This window comes from Molothrus aeneus, chromosome 1 (genome assembly GCF_037042795.1).
Source record: "Molothrus aeneus isolate 106 chromosome 1, BPBGC_Maene_1.0, whole genome shotgun sequence".
Classification (NCBI taxonomy): Eukaryota; Metazoa; Chordata; class Aves; order Passeriformes; family Icteridae; genus Molothrus; species Molothrus aeneus.
The window spans coordinates 100,842,575-100,860,465 of record NC_089646.1 but is presented as its reverse complement, the minus strand read 5'-3'; the positions used below and the strand labels follow the sequence as shown (position 1 = coordinate 100,860,465).

General features: G+C 37.0%; 1 protein-coding gene across 1 annotated transcript in view; it reads right to left on the bottom strand.

The window, feature by feature from the left end:
* The window catches only part of PIEZO2 (piezo type mechanosensitive ion channel component 2), a 285,292-nt gene that overhangs the window by 184,706 nt on the left and 82,695 nt on the right, over nucleotides 1-17,891 (bottom strand). The window contains exon 3 of the mRNA XM_066546251.1: nucleotides 741-866. Coding sequence (XP_066402348.1) covers nucleotides 741-866 — 126 coding nt within the window. The remainder of the gene's footprint in view (nucleotides 1-740; nucleotides 867-17,891) is intronic.

Genomic DNA, 17,891 nt, shown 5'->3' with positions numbered 1-17,891 from the left:
GTTTCTACCTGGAGGTTACATATATAAATCACAGGATAGATATTTTAATTAACTTCTGCACAATAAAGAATGTTTGCTTTCTGAAGTATTGAACAACATTTCCTGAGAGAGGAAGATACAAAATGTCATGCAATATATTTTAAGTAGAGCTTACACATAAATAAAAAATTGAAAATCCTTCCTCCCATACAACATAGGCAAGAAAGAGACAAATACTGTTCATAAATATAAGTTTTGGAATCAATACTTAAAGTTAAATGAAAAACTAAAGAGAGTTATGTCAGAGAGGGGCATAAAACATGGATAGAGGGATGTTTGTTACTTTATTTCATTTTACTCTTAATTCACTGAATTATTATCTAATGACAGAAATTAGTAGTTTCCTCAGGTTCTGAGATGATTTTGAGAAAGCCTAAAAGCTGAAGTCATAACAATAGTCAGTGGTAAACTCAAAGAAAATGCATCTCTGGTGGGAAAAAATAGTTTTAGACATATATATATATACACACACACACACATACATATAATAGTTATATAAAAATTTCTTTCGTTTCTTAAGCCCTTCTAGTCTTCCTACCTTACTAACAGAAATTTTTAAGGTAAAAAGCTGGAAAACAAGAACAAGCTGCAAACCCACAGGAGCACAAACCTAAGTGCCTTCTTATCAACCCTTCACCTTTCAAACCACTGAAGCATTTGGACACTTAAAATGCTAATAAAATCTAAAATGCTTTACTCACAGTTAAAACCAGGTTCAATAGTTTTTGCAGCTTCAAGACTGTTTATTGTAATCTGAAAGATGATGTGCAGCAGCAGAAAGGATAGACTGGTGAAACACAGAGATTTCAATAATCGTCCTGTATGCCCTAAAAGACAAAATATATATGCATATAACAGGTGAACTTCCAAACATTGCTTAAAGATTTTCAGTACAAAACCATAAAAATATCCTGACCAAGGATATTTCTACTAATCAGTTCCACATTAATCATGATTTTTCCCTATGGTCAACATTATAGTAAAAATCACACTTTGATTATAGTATCTTTGAGTACTCTTTAATCACAAAGCACAACGACAGCTATTGCCAGATTTTTCCTTTTATTTTTTTAATTAAAGAAAAAAGTTTTTAAGAGAGTATCTTTAAAAGAGTTTTTTTAAAAGTTTCCAGAGAGCAATTTTACATAAATAATAACATCACCATCATGCTTACCAACACGTTACCTGGTACTTAGACGAAACATGAATGATACTTCTACTTTTGAGAACATAAAAGCCTATTAATCTTATTACTCTTTACCAAATTATTACACAGCAGAGGGCATAAGACACAAACCTCAGTCTGGCACAGGAGTATAGACATACTTCCAATGAATGCTTTGCTTTGTGCCAACTGCCCTCTTCCTTCAGAAGTTTTGAACTTAATTTTCAGTATACACTAAAGAACCCTGTGCCAGACACATTTGGTCATAGTTCCTCTGTGATTTACTGGATGTCTATTCAAAAGCCAACAGAAAATGTTTGATGAAGATTTAGAAATGCCTTATAAATCCTCTAGGAAACACTTGGCTTAATCACAGGCAGCCAAAATTGCAAGGTATGAATAAATAAAGTAAACCATCAGTATTTCAGGAAATATGCATCTTCAAGAGAAAATTGAATTGCTGATAAAAGACAACATTAAATATCACCTACCTGACCTATCTGCAGTAACGGTTCTACTTCCAAAGCTTTTTAAACCTAGATTTTATACCACCTGCTTCATGCATTTGAGGTTAATTTTTTAGTTTATAAATTAAAAAAACAGCACTACTGAAATTCTTATCCAAGGCTGTAAATAAAGCCAAGGCTATGGAGGGCAGAACTAGTAGAATATACCTAGGAAATGCTCACTCTACATGCAGCCTATTTTGTTCATACTTATTCTGCAAGCGACTGTTTTGAGCAAGTACTAGAAAGAAGATTATCGTTCACATTCTGCATCTAGCCAATAAACCAGATTTTAATTTTAGTTTTTTTGTAGTTCAAGCATAGGTCATCAATGGCCTAAACAGTTGTTTATAAAGCAAAGAATAAGTCTATTACTTTCTAGATCTATTGAATCATGCTTATCTATCTCCCTCCATCAGACTCCAAATTTTTGCCATAACGCTATCCTGAGTGCAGATTTTGAATATCAAATCTCTGTAATAACCTTCCCTGTTCTTTTTAAAATATAATAAATAATTTTTACAAAAATAATTAAAATGGTTCAAATGAGCCCATGTATGAATTTTCTGCAATCCAAAAAGGAAGATACATTTGCTAGACACACGCTCTGTATTATCTATTCAATTTTGTCACCAGAGCTCGCACAGAAAGGAGACAACCCGGGTGCCACAGCATTACATCGAAAAGACTGGCTATTAAAATCTTTGGACCACTATTTGTTGTTCTTCTGCAGAAGCTGGCCTGGTGTCCTGTCTTAGGACAACAAATTCTAAGCACTATAAAAGCAGCAACAAAATAGGTAATATTATCAAAAGCTTTAGAAGAACAAACATATGACAAGCTACATATTATTAAACGATGTTTGATATGATGTCACATGTAAAGTAGTCCAAGGACTGCTGTATTTCACAATTCTCTTGCAAGCTTCAATATTTGATGCTTCTCTTCTTCATTACCAGATCCCAGGCTCAAGAACCACATCCTCAGAATACAACAAAATATAACTAAAACAAAAAACAGTCTCAAAGCTGGAGAAAGACAGTTTGACAATACAAGTTTTGTGGACTTTAAAAGTGTTTCCAAATGTTCAGATTTCAAAGACAGTCTGGTGATTTATGAAGCTCTAAGTGACAAACTCTTCTCAGTGCTTGGGAGTTAATAGATATCAAGCAACAGATTTTTCATTTGGAAGTGGATTTGATATTTGGTAGAATGGTCTGAGTCAGTATCCAAAAGTGAAAAAAATTCAATACAATTAGTCAATGCACATTCAATTCCCAAACTTTCAGGTCTATTTTTTAGTATTTCTCTATCACTCCAAAATATATCTCAGTTTTAGACTTCGCTTCTTACAAGTTTGAAAACAAACATCTTTGAATTTAAATTGAGCAAATAATTTCTTTTAAAAAACCTCTTTTACAGCTGTCATCTTTTTAAGAATTGCAGAAAACCCAAAAATATATTTCTTCAAATGCTGAAATGTTGAAAAAAGATTTCCTTCTGCACAAAGCTAGGAAAAAATGTAAAGGACTATTAACACTCAGGATAATAAATAGTCTCTCGATGTACTGGTAAACATGGCAAGATAAACATACATCTGGAAGGCAGGAAAGTATGTTCAGAGCAGGTTATGGTATTCCTCAAGGGCTACTCCCTTCATGGCCACCAGTGGGACAGGACCACCATCACATTCTACTGAGCAGGAGCACTTTGCTTGCACCACATTCATCTGTGCCAGCAGAAACTAGAAACTGGAAACTAGAAGTATTTGGAGAAAAGTAAGAAATATTATGACCTGGATTTCAAAAGTTTGGAGCTACATCAACAACTTGGGAGAAATGGGAGTGCTAAAATAAGTGAATTACTGAATACGTAATTTATGTTAAGGAAGAAGAAGTGACAGATTTGGAAAAGGGATGAGTTTCAATTCATAGTGGGGTTTGGGTAAACCCACTTAACTATGTTTTTACTTACATTTTTCTCTTTCTACTGGAAACTTGGTTCTAAATGGCACAAAGGAAAAATTAAGCATATGTGTACAGAGCTGAGATGGTGAGAAAAGAGACAGCTGAAATAAAATGGAGCTTCTTACAATGAGGAAGAAAGATTTTTTTTCCATCCCTGGATTTTTTTTAATTCTAATTCACTCAAAATTTTACAATTCCTTTGCTAAAACATACCTCAACTTCTCAGTTGCCCTAATGTAGAAGTCCTTGGGGATGTGAATAGAAACTGAATATCCCACAGAGAAGGAGATATATATTGTTCAGAAAGATGTGTGGAGGGAACAGATGTGCAAGAGAACATCCCCCCAGCCGATACCAGAATTCACAATATCAATTCCTTCATTTCTAAATGTATAGGCTTTTGTATGTCCAACAAGACTAAAAAAAAAAATCTCATGGCAAAACGTGCCTCAGTTTGGAACTTGAGCACTGGGTTCTGATTTCACTCCAACAACTTCTGAAAATTATGGAGGATAGAAAGGAGAGAGAACATTTGTCTCAGAGCTGGGCTGAAGGACTGAGAAAAGTGGGCTTGCTTTCAGGTGTAACTGCAGGTGTCATTTCTAATGGCACCCAGTGGGACCAAAACCTGGCATGTAGCTCTAGAAATGTACCCCAGCACGTCTCAAAGCTCCTGGCAAAGGGCTTTCTTCCCTCTAAACAAGCCTGCAGGAAGCCAGACAGGATGTGAAGGCTTCATTACCCTCTTTCTCTTCAGCCCAGATGCAACATTAAACAGGACTCAAGAGGGCCAAAAGCTTTTCACACATGGAAGAGGAATCAATTTCTTATTTTTCAAAAGGTAATCCAGCCAAGAGCTGGATTAGTAATGGCATGTCCCCCCCCAGCCACAGGCATGTAACCTCGGTACAACTATTTGAATGTGTTCTAATTGGACTGCTGCCTCCAAAACACACATGCACCTCTTGACACCATGACTGACAAACAATAGGTTGGAGAATGCTACCCACATTGTGTCCAACAACAATGAAAAATTCTTGTACATTCATGTCTAGACCTGGTAGTCCTCTGATCTTTTTTGCTACCCTTTTCCCTAAAACAGCAAGAGTATGTCAGAGTTTTTTGTACACCTGGAACTTCCTCAGAGCTTCTACCACAAGGATGGGACACAGAATAACTTAATGGCCAATTGTCACTGAGACCTGCCTAAAAATCATATACATTAGCTCTTATATGGCCATGAACCTTAGGCTATTACAAAGGATATGATATGATTGCTATGATATATGATGGCCATGATATGGTATCACATCATATGGCAGTTGTTCGCAAGGTGCATTTCTCATTCTGATCTATTTAAGGGGCATGACAAAGAACATGTTGAATCTGTAAGAAAGTGAATAATACTGCTAATAATTTATCTTGATTTTTTAAATAAACAGTACTATGCATCTCTGTGCAAAGCTGGTAAGTTCAAGGGGTCTGTATCTATTTGAATGCTGTAACATTATCAGAAAAGGGAGACTAGAGGAGGAAAAAAATGGAATTTAAAAATTAATTTAAGACTAAGGGAATTTAAAAATTAATTTAAGACTATTAAGTTTACTATTTCAGCAGTGTAATTCCATCATCATAATCATACATATTCTGCATAGCTTCACCTAAACGGCAGATGTAAGTGTTTGGGTGTCTTATTTGAGCTTTTTATTACTTTGCACAGGTTTATTTTGTTTTTTTTAAAGCAACCTTAGTGTTGCATTTTCTGAATTTTGTTCATTTGAGGATATTTCCAACATCTCTTTAGCCATATACATAGTACTCCAAACTGGTATAACACTCTCAATTCTTCTTGAATTGACATTTGGGCAATTTTTTTTGCAGACCACTTTCTATTCAGATCAGAGTAGATGAAATATGAAAGCAAAAGTCATTTTTCATATAATAACCTCTGATAGCACACAGTGAGTGATAAATATTAATGTGCATTTATCTCCTGAACTAGTGACACTTCATCTAATAAAAATACTCTAGTGCAGCCATTCAGAATTTTTTTTTCCATAAACCTCTTCATCAGTAAGTGACAAATTTGAAACTAAAGAGCTCAAACTTCTGCAGCACACACAGACACAGTCCCAACAAATTTGTTTCAGCTAGAAACTGAAAATCTTAACTTGACTTTCCATCAGGAAATCTAACATCACTTCAGAGACCAGCTGGAACCAGGGTCCAGAGACAAATCTCCTGCTCCATGGTTCCAAATAGGGATCTGTCAACGCCATCTGAACTGTAGACTGGGCAGCTTGGGGTGGGAAATTAGGAAAACATTTAATTCACAATACATGCCTTTTGGAAAAATCTGGATGTTTTGAAGCAATATGATCTGCAAGAAAAAAAAATCAAAACATCATAATTTCCCATATAAAAGAAATCCCACCCTTGGCCAGCTCTGGTTTAAGTGTCTCAAGATACCACAACTAGCTTATTGACATAAATGCAAGAAAAGAGTTCTGATTTGAAGCTGGTTTCTGCCAAAGGTCCAGAGGCAATAAAAATACAGTTGATTCCAGACAATCATGAAGGAAAATGTCATCACTAAGTTCAGCATGAACGTCAGCCACTTTGTCCTCAAGTGTCAAACATAACTTCCCACACTTAAATTTACACACCAAGAAAAGTTTACAAGAACGAAACAAGCACTGAGATATCCATCCTCCATTTGACAGGAAAACTTTGTAGTTCAGGATGGGCAGTCAGCAACACCGAAGAATGCAGGCCAGTTCCCATTCCTGAATTCACTGCTACTATTGCACACTACTTGACACTTAATGCAGCAGGACACCTCCTGATGACCATGCAAGATGAAAAAAGGGTTCAATTATGAGTTCTAAACTCAGCTGATATTGCCAGATGACTACAGGGTTACATTTGCAAGGCACAAAGAAATTTAGCCCTGTCCTAGAAAGCACTTAAACAGATACACATCTTTGAGCATGTGGACAGGGACTGAAGGGCTCTGAGTGTTGCATAAAAGGATCAGAAAATAAGGCTGAGTGCTTCATCTTAGGGTATTGATACTTGATGTGACCCAGCCTTAAAGCACACAGCTTGCAAGCCAAATCCTTTTAGATGCCTCTAATGGTTAATTTTCTCTAGTTCTCCCTACAGGTAGGCACAATCTCATTGTTTTCAACTCCTCATGCACTTTTGGATGTGAAGACAGACAATGCCTTCCAGTTTCAGGTTCTGTAAGAACGATGCTAAATGCCAGCGGCAGTTACATCTGTTATAAAACAATGTTTCCCAGATGTAAAATATCCCTTGTATTCCTTCAAGCACAATGAAGCTGTGCTTAGAGCTTTGGCCTCTTGAGTGCTGAAGCAATGGGATAAAGCTATCAACAATGGATAAAGGAAGGCAATTTTTTGGCAGGACTATTCTAAGAATAAAATTTGATAATGGTGTGCCTTGTACACTGTGCAATTATATTGTGCAATGTCAAGTCATTGATCCACCAAGCAAAGTATCTGCATATCAGCTCCTATTTGTGAAGCCTTGCATGAACACCTTAAGTAGACTCAAAAAAGATAATGCTTAAATCATCCTGAAGCTGCCAGGAATTATTTGAATGGTTTAAAAAGTGCTACTCAAAGTGCTGCTATCCTTCCACTGCACAGTTAGCAGTACATCTATATTTAGCTTAATAGAAAATGCATTAATATTTCCCTTCCCCCCAAAGAGTATCTTATATTTTAACATCATCTTCCACCTAGAGGATGTCAACTTACCAAAGCCTTAAAAGTGGGCAGACATCAGCGCTGCAAAAATATAAACCCACTTGCTTTACTCACTGGATTTCCAGCAGCAAGACAAAAATATCTAGCAACTAATGCCATTGTCTAATCTATAGCTATCCAGACCAAACCTCAAAATGTGTATCCACAAACAACAGCTCAAGATTTCATGCAATTATTTTAGCTATGTTTAAATGCGCGTGCTCAAGCAGCCACACGGAAATTACAGAATTACAAGTTCTAGATTCTGAATTTCCAGCAAAAGCTTTGCTATGGTCAAACAGTTTTGTCCAGCTTTCCTGAACGTATCCGTTATTCCCATGTGTAGCCAAATGTCACAGTGTACAACTGTGACCAACAGAAAAGTTTTCTAATAAATTTACAAAAAAAACCATGGCTCCTTCATTTCAAACAGCTCTTTATACTATCACATATTCATTTGCATTTCAAATTGGAATATTGCATAGATGATAGAGCCACATGAATTTGCAACAGTTTATCACAAGATAAGTAATTAACTGAAAATTTTACTTTTAAAAGTAAAATAAGATACATTTTTCCAGGCTGTGTATTTGCACACAAAATGCTGGTTCAGTTGTACTATTCATACACTAACTAGTTTCCTCACATTTCTCTTTTTGCTTCTCTCTCTTTTAAAAATACTACAGAGTTCTAAGAAGGAAAAAAGTTATTCTAGAGATAGACACTTTGCAGGAGTGCCAACCAGACTTGGGTAAACACAGTCAAAAATGCTATGTGTAATTTAAAAAAAAAATGCAGAAATGAAAACATAAAAGTACTGCACAGCATAATAAATGTCTCCTCACTCTAACTTCTTGCAGGATTTCCTGTTTTTCCTAGAAGTTTTCATGCCCAGAATTCTACTAGAACTGTGCTGTATCCTCTGCATCAATAGACAATACCATCGTTCAAGCTACTCATAATCTCTGAGCTGCAAGTTTACACAGAAAACTTACCCATTTTCTTAACAAAATATTTTTTCAGACAAGACTCAGAACTTGACCCTTCATTTTTTTCCAGATGATGCTCATAAGCTTTCAAAGCAAGTAACAGCTACTTGATGCCTGCTTCATAACTTGACAGGTGGCTGCAACAAGCTAAATACAGGCAATAAACATGATCTCAGATACTACTGCATATGAACTGAGAAATTTTAAACCAGAGTGGCTCTTTCACAAGAGGACTTGAGAATTTTAATACAGAGCTCCAGTTCCTTCCCTTGAGCAACTAACCTCTCCATGTTCACCATTACCGGATAATTTTTTTTTTAATTTCAAATTAATTCAGTGATTATTGTCTGTTAGAAGCAGTGCTTGCAACTTGGTTTCTTCATTCCTCTATCACTGTCATAAAGAGTGATAGTTTTCTACTTATCCAGTAGAAAATTCCTTCAACGACAAAGAGGCCAAACAACTACCAGGTAATGGGAGATGGCAGCAGGGCACATGCTACAGCAGTGAACCACATTTTCAAAAAATCTGTACTTATTAGAGAAGAATATTTTTCTCTCCTGAATACCTACCAACATATGTTCATAAGCAGTAAAAAAATGTGATGCAGGGCAGGGTGAGAAAAGAAGGCTAGAAAATTACGTAAATAAGGCTGATACAACTAAGGCAAATCAAACCCTAGGCCATGATGTTTTCCCAAGGGAATGGAAGCTGTGGTATGAATTTCTGCCTTTGGCAGAACTTCTCCCAGAAGCTGTAGAGACTGCTGCAACTCAGAAAGAAGTTTTGCAAAGAGTTAAACATCAGTATCTCTAGCACAACGTAAGGGACCTCATGACCCAGTTGCTTTTCCTTTACTGTGAAACTATCTCAGCTCACAAGTTTTCTCACTTTTACTCTTCTTTCTGCCCCATGCCACAGTGAGGAAGTGAGTGAGTGGCTGGGTGGGATTTAGCTGCCTGCCAGGGTTAAACCATGAGAGTCATGTATAAATATACATGTAATATAGACAACAAGGAATTCAACTGTGCTTACAGAAATCCTAGATTTCTTCATGATAAGAAATCACAGTATTGCTCAACATTTCACAAAAGGCTTATATCAAGGAAGAGTGAGGCTCAGTGAAACACTGAACTCCTAAGTGACACCACTAGTGTTTTCTTTCAGAAGCTATTCATTGGAACATCCTGCAAACCAGGCAGAGAAACAGCAACTACATCTGTATTATCACTATTATATAAATTCCATGTAGGCATACACAACAATTCTCCTCTCTTAATATCTCTATGCATAAAAACATAGCTGTAATATAGTCTGTTGGGTTCTAGGTAGATCAGACAAAGCAATTTTTCAGAAATAATCCACCACGTTCAACTCAAAAATGTTACCTATGAATTTCCTTACAAGGCTACAGCTCAGGACCATAAAAGAACCATCTTATTTCCATATGAAAGTAACAGTTGTAGTTTTTGGACAATGACTGCAGAGGGAATCAAACAGTCCATTTTGACCCTACTAATTTGTTTCTCATAATGGAAAAAAGTGGCCAACATTACAGTAAGTTGAGAGTTGAGCCCACGCCTGCAAGCTGACTTTCAGATAATTGTATAGTTATGTAATGAATGAACAGTGATCCTCTTCCCTCTTAGGATGACTGGTACCATGGGCCAGGCATTTGGTGGAAACTGTCCAGACACTTACAGGATAAAAGATAGAATCCAATGACACTATGAAATCTTAAATTGCTTCTGTGAACAAAATGAATGATATTATGAAGGGAGGAAAGATAGCGGTGCACAGTAATGCACAAATCTTGGATGAAGAAATTGATTGACTTTTCTAATTATATGGATTTAACAAACCCTAGAATAAAATGGAGAATGTGTACCTTAAAATTTTCATAATTATTTTTAAGCAGGTAGAAAAAATTCAGTTTCTGAGAAGACTAAAAATCATGAAAAGGAAACTAAAAAGAGTGGCATGTCAAAATGGGAAAAAACCAAGCCAGGTGTGGAACTAACTCATAATCTGAAATATCCATCATCCTGCAACCCACTGTGAAAACATTAGAAACTGTGAACACAAAAGAAGCTAAGAACCTCTGTACTGATACCCGTACTAACCAAAAGTCCATTATCACCAAGTAATCAGCAGCAGTGTAAACAGTTGTCCAGGGTAAGCATAAAAGAAGATTAATGCTCCCTCCAAGTCTCTAATCTTTTTCAGATTGCTTGAGCCAGATCTTTACAGTAAACATCTCCCTTGTGGATTTCCCCAGTGCCTTCTCAATCATGTGAATTTCCAGCACACAAGATGTGTGTATTGCCACAGGTCAATGGCTCACCCTATGAAGAACATCCTTTTGCTTCCCAGTTCTCACATTATGAGAAAAAGAGAAACTGGTCACTATGCATCCTTTCCCCATCACCCATCAATTTGTATCTCTCATTCATACAGTCTTCCATGTGAATTTTTTCTCAGCTAGAGCCCCATCATGCTTAGCTGCTGCATATACTTTAGTTATCCCTGTCAACCACCTCAAAACTCTTTTCCAGTTTTGCTACAGTCCCTTTGGGATAGGGCAGCACTACCACTACAAAACACAGACAACTCACGGCTTTATACCGCAATACAAAGATCTACTCACTCTCCATTTTATTCCTTTATGTTCACATCTATTTTCTCAATATCTGCTGAGACTCTGAAGTAATGTTTCCAAAGATCCACATATCACAAGCCCTCAATTCCTAAGTGCCAACGTCAACTCAGTGACCAGTGTTTTTTCTACACGTGATTATTTTTCTTTTTCAAATTCACTTTTATATACACTTTTCCCACAAGAATACCAGTGGGGTAAAAGGAAACCAGTGCATTCACTGACAAAAGGGATCATAATTTTTTTTCCTCAGAGATGCAACTGAATGTATAAAAGTTACCAGATGCACGTCCTCTTAAATATGTGATATTTATCTGGAAATTCCAACTATCTCCACTACAGGAAATATCCTTCAAAATTCTCTTGTCACATCAGATACTTTCAAAGACTGTAAGTTTTATCTGCTTGCTTCTGAAAAAATAAATTATCTCAAAACACAATTTATCTATTCTAGTATCTGGAACTTACAGTAAGAATGACTGCCTAACAATGAATCAAGTTTGTCATAGATGAACTTATTTAATCCACACATTAAAAACTACCCAATAGAAAGTACATGCCATCTTTTAGGATAAATACTTGAGTTCTTCTCTACAGTCCTCTGGGATTTTATCAAGGTTTTTTCAAAGGCTAACCAATTACCAAGCATTCACTGCAAGACCTTGGCTAGGTAATGGCTGTGTCCAACTAGATCTTATATGTCTGGCATTTTGTCCACTGGGGTAGACATAAAAGGATCAGTAGTTTCATTCTTTCACGTACAGAAAAAATTATGGGAACCCAGCAGCCAAATGTAGTAAAACTGCTTCAACACTGAAGCTGAATTTGGCATCCATGCTCTGCACACATGTAGCTCAATTGTTATCCAAGCAGCATTTCAGGATCCAAGAGGCCTCTACAGTGGTATATGAGACATCACTGCAATTCAGCTGGGATTTCTCACACATCTGCCTTTCTGGTAGAAGGATTTGGAATCATCCCCTGGACAGAAGGAGGGACAACAAGCTCAGACAACTCTTGCAAGAATCACTAGGGACTAGAATAGAAGGCTGCACCATTTACACCTCTTCTTGTAGCTGCTTTTTAGAAAGGGTTGCTACTGGACCACTTTTAAATACTTTTCCCTGTAGTAGGAAACCTAGGTGTGAAACTAGAAAGCCAACATATAGAGAGAGTATCAATAGGGAAAGGGAGTGTAAGATTGATTGGAATGTATGTACTACCATGTTTTACAGAGTATAGTTTTAGCATTCTGCAAAGCAAGGAAGTGCAGCAGAATAGCTTGCTGCTTGCATGGCTTTAAAATGGTTTCATGATTTTTAAATGGTCACCAATGTTGCCTTTGCAGACCAAACATCAAAAACAAACAACAAAGAACCAAACCTCCCAAATGAACAAAGGGATCATTAAGAGGCATAAAATGTAGAGACTTTGCCAGATATAAAGGGTGAAGATATTCCTTTTCTCTTTACAACTTTACAACAAGTAGTTTCAAGTCTTTGCTATAGAGCGTGAGCAAAAAGATCCCTGTGATCCTGCACTTTGTACCTTTTGTTGAATGTTAAAGGACACTAGAAATTTCAGTCTTCAAAAGTCTCTGATAGCCTGAGCTTGGGTCCAACCTGAGTTATCTCTGTCTATCTCTCCAAAAAGTAAAGCAATCAAAGAATTATTTTTTATCTGTCATACATGGAGATTCATGTGGGGAAGGTAAGAAGAAAACCTTTGTTTGGCTATGTGACCTCTGAATGTCCTCCTAAATCACTGATGTCACTGAAGTAGTGTAATGTCTAATCTGCAATTAGCATAATCTCATTGTCACTACTCTTGTAATGAATAAACTGGAAAGACTCAACAAAAAAAATTCCTTAAAGTTCTTAATACAAGTATATTTAAGATAAAGAGGGAATGAGTACTTTTTTAATATGAAAGAAATTGAAGCATGTTCACTTATACAGATTGGTTTTACTTTTGGATAACCTCAAAAATACTATTATGAAATAGGAAACAAAGCTTGCTTTTGAAATTTTTTTGGAGACAAGAATGAGCATGCTTCAGTTTAGCAGCATATATGTATGTACGAAGTTGTGTACATGCAGAAGTAAAAAACATATATTGGTCACATAAACACAGGTAAAGCAGACAATCTTTTCTCAGCCTACAGTATAGTTAATAGCCTTACTTGCATGCTGAGAGGGAAAACTATACCAAATCCATTTTTTCATCCAGGTTTAGACTTATAAGAAAACACTTTTCCTTCTACAGTTCCAGCATGGCATATTTTGGACACTAGAAAATGAAAGGTTTGGCTTCATACAGCATTATCTCTGCATCACAATCAGAATCAAATGTAAATGTCATTTAGCTGTTTCACATGCTTAACATAAAATGAAAACACTTTAAAATTTAGTCTTGATTTTAAATATTTTCCTGTTTTCCATTTTCTCATACATAATACTTTGCTACTGGTCTGTAAGACTAAAGTTTAACTCTGTTACAAAGAAATAATTCAGATTCCAACATGATGAGTTAGTCTATAACAAAGTGAGGTGTCAAAAAAAAACCAACCATACTTCTGTGAATTTTGTAGGATTACTATAATTCAAAAACTATTTACCTATTAATGAAGAGGAAAATGTGCATTTGGTGTTATACGTCAGCATCCTAACTAAAACTCTAGTGTATAGTGTAAACCAAAAAGCCGCAGCCCTACAAATTTACAGATATATACTCCTGTAATAAAACACATCTGTATTCAGTACAGTCAGTAGCCTAAGCTATTTTCCAGTCAGACAAATTCAGACCTTTTCTTAATCTACAACATACTAAAAATATTTAGTATGAAGCAATGTTCACAAAGCTCATGAAAGTGGAAGTCTGATTCTAGTCTTGATTGCCCGTGTTAAAAAATTCAAGCTGAAATTCAAGTTGCTAAAGGAACTTTTACAACACTTGGCTAGAAGGATGAAATGCCACTGTACAGCTCAAGAAATCAAAAATAAAACTCTTTAGTTTGAGCTTACCGAAATTTAGGTATTTTCTTTATATTTTTTTCCACATGGTAAAGAATTTCCACATTGGCAAATATCAACATTTCCTCATGAAAAAAAAAGCATCTGATTTTATTACAGCACCTATTGCTCTGAATTAAAAACTATTTGCTCGGAATTTTTCATAGAAAGTTACCAAATAGCAGGAAGAGAAATGTTGTTGGGAAAGAACAGCAACAACACACAGCATCAGCATGCATCCTCTGAAGTGCTAGTGACACTTCAAAGGAGGACTAAACTGATTTCATACAAGCATGGAATTTGTGCAATAGATGACAGAAAATCCTGCTACAAATGTTTCAGGGCCATTTGCTGGGGACAACCCCTGGAGCACATTCAGGGCTTTTTGCCACATGTTAAGTGATGCAACCTTGTAAGCACGTGCTAAAATAACTGTGTTTGTGTTCAAACACCACCAAGGCAACATCTAATCCCTCAGTATAATGGACATCTCTCTCTGTATGGATGTGGGGCATGCTCAGGCACACACAGTTGCATCAGTATCACTTCAGGTGTATACTGAACCACATGCAAATGTTGGGGTATTAAAACCTAAACAACCTAAACCCAAACAGTGTTTCTGGTATTAAAACCAGAAATAGTGCACTGGGCAACCTGCAGTGAGACATGCAAGTCCTACCCAGCACTGGTGAGGATGGACCAGACCAGCCTGCTCCACCTCGGCATTCCACGAGGGACACGCATGCCCTCCCCTGGAAGCTCAGCTCTGCTTCACTGCCAACAGGAGCTGAGTTTCCAGCAGTGTAATACAGATATTTCACTCCCTGACCCTCTGCTGCTGCCCAACACAAACATTGGGAGTGAGACAGCCTGCCATGACAGTAGTTGAACAGCTCTCTGAGTTTCTGCTCTCCTCAGACACTGGGAGAAGCAGTATTCTCCTTTATTATTATACCACGTTTCCTTGTGTATGTCAACTGTTCCTTAGTTACAGAAAACTGTACTCTTTCCAGACAAGTGTAATGAATCTTCAGAAAAGGAGTAAATTTTTTTTTTTAAAAGCATTTTATAGCAACTCCCAGAAGGAACGAACATTTTTATTTACAGCCTTGTCTGCTCATATGTGAACACATTTCTATGTAGCCACCTCATGGTAGCATATCCCAGCCATCTTGTAATGAAATTATTGTGAACATATCAGCAAGACATGATCCCACATATTTAAGTCATTACAGCAAACTTTGGCTTAGATGAAAGTACATTAGTTATTTTAATTACAGCTGAGTCAATCTCCGTTAGGTATGAATAACATTTGGCCAAACTTTTCTCTGCCTTTAAGCTAAAGGAGCCTCCTTTACATTTTAATTTTGAACTCATGTTTTTGAGATTTACATCATTAGTACAACTCTGGCTTAACTTTCACACTACCATTATCTCCTGCTTAGGAAAAATGAAAAGAAATCTAGTACAAAACAGTATCAGTTCAACCATATTAATTTCCTAGACTGATTCAATACCTAATTACTAAAACACAAAGGATAATAGACTGGAACACAGTAAAAAGTTCCTGTTTGCAGTATTCTGAGGATGACATTTTTAGACACCCAAGGATCTCTACAGAGAATTTTGGTGATTTTCCAGAGAATACTGGTAATAATTGCAGATGTATTGCAAGACAGCTCAATAGTGATGCACCTCAACCAACAATCCTCCGTGGATTTCTTTACGAAAGCGCAGGTGGCTGGGACAATTGCACTGACAGTACCATCCTCATTTAGTCACTTCAATCCTCCATAGTATTTATTTGTAAGTGTTTCAGTGATCGTATTTACAAGCAATTTTTAATTTTTTCCCACTGCTGCTGACAGTAAGACAATGGTGTCAAATCATGTGCAAAAAGGGAGGACATCACTGTGGAGACAAATAAGTTCATAGAGGGTGCCCCATGAAGAAGATGACAGACCAAATTGTTCAAGGGCTCTCAGGCAAGGCTTCCATCCATTGCCAGTGCTCAGGAATCTTCTCTGGGACTGCAGAGCATCCAGCTCTGTGTTCATGTTTGATGGCAATTCAGTGTCACCTTCTTCACTCGCTTAAAGGGATTCAGATCCCATTTCTCACTGCACCACCATCAGAGGCTGCTGGCTAAGCCTGCCCAGACCTAGGGGCCTGCTCAGCTACAGCAGACACCCTCCAATGGCCAGATGAACCACAGTCCTGGATCACAGCTGTCCTCACTTTCCTATGCAGTAACCACTAACCCAAGTACCACACACTGCTATTGTCTTTGAGCCTACTGCCTTCTGTCCTCGTGGGGCACAGCCCAAGGGGCACAAATCCATCTCTTTCAACAGCTGTGACACTGATCCGTGACAACTCGACCTTGCCAAGCCAAACTGGGAACATTGATGGAGATAGCTATACATATTGGGAATTTGAGATACTTGAGGTCAGCTGGCAGCTGGTCATAGATTTTAGGGAGCAGTGTTTTTATTTCGACATCTAATAAGGAGCCTAGGCAATACTAGGCATCTAATTGCTCTTGGAATTCTACCTTCTCTCCACAAACTCCTTCACAAAAGTCTTAGCACTTCACATGGTTCCTTTCACAGCTACTCTTATTTATGCCTACGTTTCTAATGCACAAACTCTTCTTTGAATCCATAAGCCCTGTAGTAGCTTAGAAATTTCTAGAGCTGGAATCTGGACAAAGGGAAAGGAATAAGAAAGAAATTATTTCCTATTTTGAAAAATATTCAGCAATCATTATATACAATCTGTCTCTCAATTAGTCCTAGTCCCCTAAATATTTCCTGAAGTCTTAATAAGGCTAGTCAGGGAACAAAGCTCCATATGATCAGCATAATCATTTATCCCAGGGGGTTGGAACTAGATGATCTTTAAGGTTTGTTTCAACTCAATCCATTCTATGATTCAAAAGACCCTCAAATTTAATAATGACTGACAAGTCACAAAGCCAAATTCTGACTTCTGAAAATAATCAGCAGCTGTCAGAGACACTTAATGATGCATCACCATTCCTCTTCCAGATAGAAGTATGTTTAAGAAAACATGTCTAGGTCCTCACAAGCATCTCGAATAAATATATGCAGAACTCTGGAAATCAGAAAAGGTCCCAGATTATTACTCTCTAAAGCATTTAGATTCTGCATTATTGGAAGTTTTTTAAAAAATCATAATTCTTCCTTTAATAACCTCAGCACCTCTCAAATGGGTCATTACAGATACCATGAACATCCTTAGTGTATTGTCTGATCACAAACAACATGCTAGTTAAGTATTACCATAACTATAGGGTTTTATGCATTCAGAAGGGATCCCAAGTCTCAAAGTCTGTGGAATTGCAGAAGAAGAGACTTAGGAAAGATTCTGTCTAGTGCAAATGTACCAGCAGGCATGTTAAAAAGTAACCTGACATGGTGCTGTTAAAAGTCAGTGATGTTCACAGTTTAAAAAGAGTCTGTACAGAAGCAGGCTGTGAAAAGATTCCAGGAATGCAGCCATTCACTGCAGAAGTGTATTTCAGGTTCAAGGATTGCAAGACAAGGAGGAAAATCTTCCATGCACATGTATGTGTGCTTACCTCCTCCTCCTTCCCCCAAATTCCAGCAGCAAAAATAATGTAGGAGAAAGATGGAGTAACCAAGAGTAGCTAATTACTCTGTCATTTTAGGAAAGGTAAATTAAGTACTAGAATCAAGATCTGAATAAAAACAGAGTATTTAAATAAATAAATTTTTTAAAGGAAGGTGAAAACAGATCTG